Below are 9,418 nucleotides of genomic sequence, written 5' to 3' on the forward strand. Positions count from 1 at the left end.
CTCTTCAGAGTCACTCAGTAATACCAGCCTCTTCACAGAAGAGCATGTTAGGATGCAGGCTGGGGGACCTGGGGGAGGCCTCAAGACCTTAGGAGCACTGGGAAAGTTTAATCGTTGTATCTAATCATGAGTTTTATGATGATTTTCTTTCTTTTTCTTTTTGTCAGTCATGGGGCTTGAACTCTGGGCCTGGGCACTGTCCCTCAGCTCTTCAGCTCAAGGCAAGCGCTCTGCCACTTGAGCCATAGCGCCACTTCCAGTTCTCTGGTGGTTTATTGGAGATAAGAGCTTTGTGGACTTTGCTGCCTGGGCTGGCTTTGAACCATGATCCTCATATCTCAGACTCCTAAGTAGCTAGGATTACAGGCATGAGCTGGGCTTATGATGATATTATCCTGGGAATTTTGATTTGGCCCATATACCTCTTCAAATAGAATAGTGCTGTAACACACAGCATTGTGTATGCATCACTTTTACAGCCAATGTGTGGGGTGGCTTTTAGCACTACAAAATAATAGAAAAAGCAGTGACAGCTAGCACTGGTTAGTTGAAGGGAACAGATTAGAAGAGACTCTGATTTAGGAGTAGAAATTAGAGGCCTGATCAGGAGCCAAAATCCTAGTGCTTGCACTTAGCTCATCATGAAAGGGCTTTTGGGAAGAAGAGAGAAATCACTCTCTAACATAGGAAATATCTGGAACCCAGTCAAACAGAATTGTAAAGATGAAACGGGTAAGTCTGCTTTTAAAATAACCCACTCATAACCTGGACACTTGTGTTGAAAGATGTTACATTTGTCTTTAGCCGACATTTCAGACCTGAATGGCGGCGTCTTCCCTTTCGTGATTTCATGACTGCCTTTTCCCCCCTGGGCTGCAGATCCCTGGTGGTAACTAATGAATATCTACTGCAGCAGCTGAATAAAGAGCAAAAAGGTTATTCTGGGAAAGCGCTCTTGCCTCCAGAGAAGAGTCACCACCTGGGGAGATCATCGCCCTTTGGGAAGAGCACGTTATCTTCCTCCTCACCAATGGCACACGACACGGGTCAGTACCTAATACAGAGTGTCTCAGAAGCTGCGCCAGAGCCTAGTTTGTGGAGCTAGCATGGAACACCTTCACCGCCACCTCCCTCTGGTCCCTGGAGGACTCAGCCATCACCACAGTGTGGTGGTGTTTACCCCCAAAGATTAAGAAAAAGCTTATTTGGATTACATTGTGTTGTCCCTCTGTTATAATTTTTCTTTTCTTTTCTCTTTCTTTTTTGGTGCAGGTCCTGAGGCTTGAACTCAGGCCCAGGCACTATACCTAAGTTTTTGCTCAAGGCTAGCAGTCTACTACTTGAGCTACAACTCCACTTCCAGCTTTTTGGTGATTAATCAGAGATATGAGTCTCACAGACTTTCCTGCCCAAGCTGGCTTTGAACAGCAATCATCAGATCAGCCTCCTGAGTTGCTAAAATTATAGGATTATGGTGCCTGACTATAATTTCTCTACTATCTCCATCCATTGGGTCATTTTTTTCTCCTTCTACTCTCAGAAGTTGTTAGTCTTAGGCATCATATCACACAGATGCATTTGACTGAAAATGTTGAAAAGGAAAAAAAATACTGGGCACTTTGCCACAGCCACTCAAAACTGTGGTAGAAAGATGCAAGATAATGTCTATCAGGTGTCTTCTGTATCAGAAGAAATTTTAGAGATTCTATATTGATTCACTACATGTGGTATTTCTTCATGCCATAGTAAAAATGTGACATGTCTGGTGTCTATCCTAGAGTGGCCCACTATTTAGTCAGGGAGAAGAGCTCACTATACCATGTGATGGAGCTTGATGCTTGAGATTGGTTCCAGTCTAAGCAAAAGCACTGCAAAAAAGAAGATGAGGTGGGGGTGGGGGGGAAAGGAGGGGGAGAGGCTCAGAGAGATCTTGGGAGAGATCTTGGGAGAAAGGATACAGAGACCCCCAGGCCTGGAGTATAGTCTGGAGCCCATTGAAGAAACATGGGAGAGGGTGGACAGGGTACTGTGAGAGTGTATAATAGAACAGCCCAGTCTGAGCGTGGGAAATTCAGTATCAGGAAGAATAAGCTGGAGATTGTTAGGCAAAGTATGTGGTTCCGGGCAGGAGCAAAGGGAAAGAAAAGCTACGGTTGGAGGCACTTTTGCACACAGGCCCTGAGGAGGAGGTGTGGTCCACTGTGAATTGAAGGGCTGATAATAGGAAGGGAGCCAGACACTCCATTTTGTGGTGTCTTGCAGAGTTTCCTTCAAGGGCAGAAAAGTGAGGGCTATGTTTGAGGCTTCCTCTGTGACAAGGGACTGCTGATATAGGTAAAAGCCATGAGAAGCTGGCAGCAGAGAAGAAGGCAGGGGGAAGGCAGGGGCATGCAGCTTTAGTGCCAGCCTGTCCTCAGTGACCATTTTATCTTTAGGAGTAAGTAGTAGAAAGCAGGTAGTTCTAGATGTTTCTGCTTCTACCTTCTCCCAGGCAGCAAATGTGACAAGAGGGTAAAAGGTGTCACACTTCTTGTCACCTTTAGGGTCACATCAGGGAGAAAGTGTATTGACAGGGTTAGAGCCTCATCTGTGCCCTGATTCTAATGCTGCACAGGAAAGGAGACCTAGTGCCACTCTGAGCCTTCAAGACTCTAGACCTGTAAGTTATACATAACTCCACAGACATCTGGAGTTTGTGTGGCTCCACACAAGGGAAGCATACAAAGGATCTGTTCTGTGGGAACAGCAGTGAGAATGACCTCCTTACCCACAGCTAGTCTGGGCCTAACCTTGTTCCACTGAGAATCCACCTCCACCCTACCAACAGCCTAAATCTTTCCAGGAAGGAAAGCATTGGCCAGTGGTCACATAGTGATATACTAGCCCATAACATACTACTTTTTTTTTTTTTTTTTGGTCAGTTGTGGGGCCTAGGCTCTTTTTACTCAAGGCTAGAGCTCTACTACTTTGAGCCACAGCACTACTTCCAGTTTTCTGGTGGTTAATTGGAGATAAGAGTCTCACAGCACTTTCCTGCCTGGGCTGGCTTTGAACTGTGGTCCTCAGATCTCAGCCTCCTGAGTAGCTAGGCGTGAGTCACAAGTGCCCAGCAACATGCTTCTTTTTTTAAATCATTCTCCCCTTCCTGTCTCTAATGTGGGTGTCAGGTAATAACAACCCCAGAAAATCTGTTCAGGGGGCTTCTAAGGATGACCAAAGAACCTAACCCAGACTAAGCTACCTTCTATACCTTTTCTCCTTGTCACTTGCCCTAACACTCTTCAGCAGTTTTTTGGGCTGCTGGCCACTCCTGGGAAAGTTAGCTCTGGTTCTGATTTTCCCTATGCGGCACTTAGTCCTTAGGGCAAGGGGTAAGGGTTATGATGTCCAGGAAAAGGCCAAAGAATTACAGGGTGACTAAACCCAGAAAGACACATAAGAGTCCTGAAGTAGAAACCCAGTGGAAGGTTCTTCACCCTAAGCAAGACACTGAGAGAAGAAAACTGGCCTGGGGTGGAGACAATCCTTGGGGAAGTTCTGTGCCCAGAGGAAGGGTGAGGTCCTCACAGAGGCCTGGACTCTCCCTCAAGGGATTTAATGCTGCACACTACATTATCTCAACAACTCCTTCCTTGGTAGCCTGGATTTGTTAGGAGGGAATCCAAGGCTTTCTACCGATAGCAGGAGCAAATGGGAGAAAAACATGGGTGATGACACATACCAGATTCCATGAGAACCATTTGGTCTCCTCAGAGTCCTCCTGGCCCTGGGTGGCCCTTTGAGCTTCCTTCAGCTTTTTAGGAAAAAGAGGTTTCACAAATCCTACCAGGTAGTGTTTGATGGTCAGCCGGTTCTCGCTATGGGTCCCTCCAAGCCACACAGTGAGTCACAGGAAAGGGCAGGCTGTTAAAGTGGAGGAGCCGGGAGCAAAGCCCAGTTCAGATATAGGTAAACTCTTCACCAAGCTCTCCCAGTATGTAAGAGCCAGACGAGTTTAGGTTTCCCACCAAGCTCAATGAAGTATGCCTGCCATTCAGACTGCCCTCCTTGCCTGCTAGCTGGGAGAAGCAGAACTCTCTGGAGCTCAGATTCAGATATTGGGGTTCATGGGCAGTCTAGTGACTACAGGAGGCTGAAAGAACAAAGCTCTGCTAAGGCTAGACACTGACAGTCACTCTGCTTCCCAGCTGACATCCCTGCATCCATGTCCAAGCAACACCATTCCTTTGTACCTCCCATTCCCAAGTGGGTGGCTTAAGGGATTTAGGCTGACCTGGGCAGAATATCCCAGAACAGCCAAAGTGTTGAAGGATAACACTTGAGCTACTTCACCTTGTGTCTGGGACAGAAAAGAGAGCATGTGCCTTTGTGAAGCCTGCTTTAGCCCTTGACTCCTTGTCACAGCGGAAAGAAAGAGTTGGCACCAAAGCCTTATACTTGGGAAGAACACTGACCCAGCATCCAGGGTCTCTTGCAGCAGCTGATCTGGGAACCCCAGAAGCCCTCAAAAATAGACAGACCTCACCCTCCGCAGTGGACAGTGAACAGATGAGAGGAATCAGATGAGTGGAGACCCCTTGCAGTGGGATGTCAGGTTGTCAGCGGCTATCCAACCCCACTTTTGAAAATCACAGAGAGCTCAGCCTGGAGGTAAAAGCCTTGATCATAAACCCTTGCTACTTCTGGGCCTCAGTTTCCTTATTTATACAATTAGAGAGTAAAATGATATACTTGCTAAAGTATCTCCTGAACCTACATTTTCACAAATTCTGGGCTGGAACCTTGGTAGCCCCCTGTTGGCAGGCATAGGGCCTCTGCCTGGCCCTGGGACCTCTGCCAAGGCTTGGCCCAGGACATGTCTTCTGTCTCATCCCTCCTCCTGCGGGGAAAGTGGAGCGAGCCAAATCTGCAGAGGGGCAGGCTATGTCAGGACTCCAGGTCAGAGCCCAGCTAAAAGCTTTTGATTTCCCTAAGAGGCATCTGAGGCATTGCATTAATGGAAGGGACTCATATGACTTTCCCAGGGCAGGGCTGCCAGTAGGAGGAATATATAGGATGTGTATACAGGAGGATAATATTGAGGGGAGGATACTGAGGTATCATATACCCAAGCAGGCCATATTGGTACAAAAGGTGTCTTTATTGAGGTCTGGGTAAGAATTAGGCACTTGGCCAGAGCAGCAGCTTAAATATGAGGCAAGCAGGCAGGAATCAGCCATGCCCGGGACCAGGCTAGGGTGGTGAGGCTATAGGCAGAGACTGTCCCCCAACAGAGGTCAGGGGAGGCGAGAGTGGAAGAAGGGGACACAGAGTAGTCTGGGTCAGAGGCCTGGTGGACTGGCCCCATGGGGCTGGGCAGGAAGCTCTGGGTGGCAGGTCCAGCAGGGAGGAGACCAGGCTTTCTTGCTCCAAGTGCCCCTTTAAGCCCAGGTCTGAGCCTCTGGCGGGGGCAGAAGCACTGAAGACCTTCCTGGGGCTCACTTCTTCACCTTGGCATCGTAAGTGCCTGCGTTCTTGTAGGCACTCACATAGCCACTGTCGTCCAGGATGTCCTGCCGCCCGGCGATGCCCTTGCCCTTGCCGCTCTCATCAAAGCGCTCTTTGTGGGAGCCAGTGTACTTGCTGGTGTCAGTCAGCCGGTCCACAGCACCTCCTGTCTTTGCTTTCTGAATGGACAGAGTTTCCCCGAGGGCTTTGGGTGAGGGAGCCCAGCCCTTTCCCACCCCCAGCCAAGATTCCCCCCGCGGCCCTCTCATTAACCATCAGAGATCCGTGGGACACTTACGGTAACACCCAAGTTGGCTGGTTCCTTGCCTGCCACCAGCTGGCAGATGGCATCAAAGGCCTCCTCCTTGCTCTTCCCCTTGAACCGCTTGGTTGCCAGCTCTTCTAGGGCTTTCTTGAACTCCTCATAGTTGATAACCCGAGCAGACTTCCCCCTGCCAGGCATATGGGCACCATAAGGCCAGTGCCCTTCTTGCTGGCCTCCCTGAATCCCTCCCTCAATTCCCCACCTGCGAACATGGGAAGCAGGGGCTGCCCAGGGCTCACTTGACTTTGGAGAAGACGATGTCAACATCAGTCCCTGTCACAGCTTTTCCATCAGCCACCTTGCAGTCTTTGCACAGCTTGGCCCAATTCTTGCCATTCATCTCTTGCCCACTGGCTTTGGGGTCACCATGGATGGCAAATTTGCGGAAACTCTCCTCCAGCCCAGCTACATCCGTGCTTGCTGCCATGCCAGCCTGTGAGGACCCGCTTCAGTCACCTCCCAAGCAAGCTGCCCCACCCCTCCCCCAGGCCCAAGCCACCCCTGCCTCCACCTCAAAGCACTGAGCCGCCAGCACCTCTGCTGCAGACCTTCAAAGGTGAGGTTGGGCTGTCTGAGAAAGGGGTCCATGTTTAGAGTCTGCCTAGTCCCCACAAGAGCCCTGGGTGGAAAAATCCTGTTGCTTAGTGCCAGCCAGCCCTGGCTCTGAGTAGGGCTTAGAACATGAAATCATGATGCCCACACCAGGCTAGGAACAGAACAGAGTGGCACTGTCCAGAAAGACACTGCAGGCAGCAGCTGAGGGCCATGGCTTTGTCTGGCCCTGGCACAAAGCCTGCTTGGGTGGAAGTGAGGGTGGCAGAGCAGCTCCCCCCGCCACCAGGAAGCTCCATGTCCAATCTGGGTCAGTGCCAGGCCAGGCTGTTGGTTGGGCAGGTGTGGAGTGAGACTGTAAGGGTCATGAAGCCCCAGCAAGCCCCAGCCCAGGCCTGAGAAGGGAGCAGGAGCAAGGGCAGGAAAGGCATGCCCTAGGCAGGGGTGCAGCTGGCCCAGCCTGGGCCTTGTTACTATTTGCTATTAAACAAAAACATGAGGGGAGCGGAGCTTGGGGCTGGCCTGGCCACAGTTTGTGAAGCCTGGAGACAGTTGCTAAGGGAGTGTGGTGCTGCTTGGAGAATGTTGCTAAGGACAGGATGGTGTCAGGGCAGCTCAGGGAGAAGCTCCCAGTGCTGCTGGGCTGGGCTGGGCTGGGCTGGGGAGCAGGGGCCCAGGGGTGGGGCACACCAACACTCCCTGTGCCTAGGGCACAACCGTGGTTTCTTGGCCCTTTGCCACCCATTGGAGATGCAGCTCTGAGTTAATGAAATTTAGGAGGAGCAGGAGATTAGAAGCAACCCCTTGGGTGGGGGTGGTAGTAGTAGTTCCCAAAGTGGGGGCTGCCAAGTGGGACCAGGGCTTTGGTTCTGTGGTACTCCATTGAAGAACACATCCCCCTGTCTACATCTCAGGCTGACCACCCCTCACCACATCAGTCCACGTTCCCACACACCAGTCACATGCACTCAGCCCTGGCCTCCACACCCTGGGCCTTGAACCCCTGACCACACCTTCAGCTCTGTACTGCAGTCTCCTCCGTCCACACCCATAGCCCTGGGATTGAGGGAGGGCCTGACCCTTTCCTCTGCTTCCACCACTCTACTTCACCCCACCCTCAAGGCCTCCACTGAGACCCCTGATCCAGCAGCCCTGCACTAAAAGGATGCCCACACCATAGCTCTCCACTGCAGGCCTCTAGCCACACCCATAGCTGTCCACTGCAGTCCCCTGACCACACCCGCAGCCCCTGTACTGAGGCCGCACCTGCAGCCCACACTTGTAGCCTCCCTATCCACACCCTGCAGACCCCCATTACCAGACAGCGACCTAGCTCCTCACCCATAGCCCTTGTCCAAGCCCCCTGCCCACAACTTCAGTGTCGCCTTTGTTCACATACCAGTCCTAGCCCTGACCCACGCATTGGCATTTCCAGACTCCCAGGCACTATGTTGAGGACCCTCCCTCCCCCCACCCCTGCCAGCCTCCTACTACAGCCTCCCGACCACACCCTCAGTCTCAACCACCATCTTTAACTCTCCTTCCATTGTCCATAGCCTGGGCCTTGCCTGGCTTCCCTCTCCTGCTACCACTGTATTTGACACTGAAAGCCCTTTCCCTGTGATCGTGCACAGTTTCTGGGACTGCGCGCCCAGAACGACTACATTGTGGGGATCGCAGCCCAGTGGCACTGCACTCCCTTTCCCTCTCCCTAGGTGCCACCTCCCACAGAAGCCCAAAGCCCTATGCTTTGGTGCACTTAGGGTAATAATGTCCAGGGGAGCTTGGGTGCCACAGGATGCATGCCCCTACATCCAGTGGGGATCTTGGATCTCCACTCCTTTCTGTGGGAAGATGGACTACTAGGAATCTCGGAGCTGCTCAGGTGGGGAGAACTCCAGGCAACCCTGGGGTCTGCAAGCCAGGGATGGAGTGGCCACACCCCTGAGCCGAGGCCGCCCGGGCTGCTCCTAGGACAGCTGCAGTCATCAATCAGCCGAGCAAGGAGGTGGGGGCTGGGGGGGTTGGAACACTCAGCTGGTGTCCTGGACTCTGAACTGTCCAGGGCTAGGACCCCTTCCAGGCCACTCCACCCACCCCTTCTAGTGCAGGATACTGGTTAGGGTGGTCGGCTCCTACCGGCTTCTATCTCGTGGCTGCTCCCGCAGCTCGCGTTCAGATGGACAGCACGCTGGAATGGACCGACGGATGCGGGAGACCAAGTGGCTCCGCAGCTCCGCTCCCTGCCGGCTCTGGGGCGGGACTGCAGCCCGGGCGGCTCCTCCGTATTATCCCCTGTTTCTCGGTCTCCATAGAGACAGCGAGTCCCACCCCCAGGCTGTCTCGGCGGGAGAGTGACCAAGGTCACGCTGGCTCCGCCCACCAGACCCCGCCCTCCCCGCTCCAGGCTGGGCGCCCGCCGCGCTCCCAGGACTGCCGGGTCCCGCTCTCCCTCCCCCCCCCTCCGCCCTCCCCTCACCCCCAGCTCTGCAGTCCGATCCGCGCTAACCGGAGCCCCCTGCAATTCAGTACATCCTCCGAGGGCCCCTGACAGGAAAACCCCCCTAACCTCTAGGGGAAAGACAGCTTCCCACACCGCCAACTGGAGGCCTTTTGGGACCAGGAGATGGGAGGCTGGAGACCGGGGAGATCGCTCCCCTGTGGTGGGGGTCTCAGCCACCTGGAGGCCACGCCCACCATCCCCAGGCTCGGGTCCCGACGCCCCCCAGCTAGTGGCGCTCACACGACGCTGGTGGTCCTGCCACTCCGAGACAGCTTCGGGGCCTCCGGGGACGGCCTCCCCGCACTCCTACCTACCCGGTTCCTACACACACACCCCCACACACAGTTGTCTGCGAAACACAAAGCCTGCTTCCCCTTTCTAACTAAGAAAAAGCGCTGGGTGTGGTGGAGCCCCGGCCCCCGACGCTGGGAGGCAGGCTCTGAGGGTTTGAGGCGCAGACCTTCCCGGCGGAGACTTTCCAACTCACAAGCCCGGTACTGAGCCCCGGGGGTCTTGCAGCACCCCCATCTCCATCCAGTCTGGGTGGCGAT

The 9,418-nt window shown here is 53.3% G+C and overlaps 2 protein-coding genes across 2 annotated transcripts in view; one reads left to right on the top strand and one right to left on the bottom strand.

The window, feature by feature from the left end:
• Window positions 1-1,105, top strand: part of Lrrc36 (leucine rich repeat containing 36) — a 41,784-nt gene extending 40,679 nt beyond the window's left edge. Inside the window, exon 13 of the mRNA XM_013012659.1 lies at window positions 880-1,105. Coding sequence (XP_012868113.1) covers window positions 880-1,105 — 226 coding nt within the window. The remainder of the gene's footprint in view (window positions 1-879) is intronic.
• A 4,016-nt stretch (window positions 1,106-5,121) lies between these two features.
• Tppp3 (tubulin polymerization-promoting protein family member 3) lies at window positions 5,122-8,604 on the bottom strand. The gene is made up of 4 exons (XM_013012807.1): window positions 8,504-8,604; window positions 6,052-6,245; window positions 5,786-5,939; window positions 5,122-5,666 (listed from the first exon to the last, which is right to left on the bottom strand). The coding sequence occupies exons 2-4, from the start codon at window positions 6,237-6,239 to the stop codon at window positions 5,478-5,480; spliced, it is 531 nt and encodes a 176-aa protein (XP_012868261.1). The 5' UTR covers window positions 6,240-6,245; window positions 8,504-8,604; the 3' UTR covers window positions 5,122-5,477.
• Between the last annotated feature and the right edge of the window lie 814 nt (window positions 8,605-9,418).

Source organism: Dipodomys ordii, unplaced genomic scaffold (assembly GCF_000151885.1).
Source record: "Dipodomys ordii isolate 6190 unplaced genomic scaffold, Dord_2.0 Scaffold18, whole genome shotgun sequence".
NCBI classification, from domain to species: domain Eukaryota; kingdom Metazoa; phylum Chordata; class Mammalia; order Rodentia; family Heteromyidae; genus Dipodomys; species Dipodomys ordii.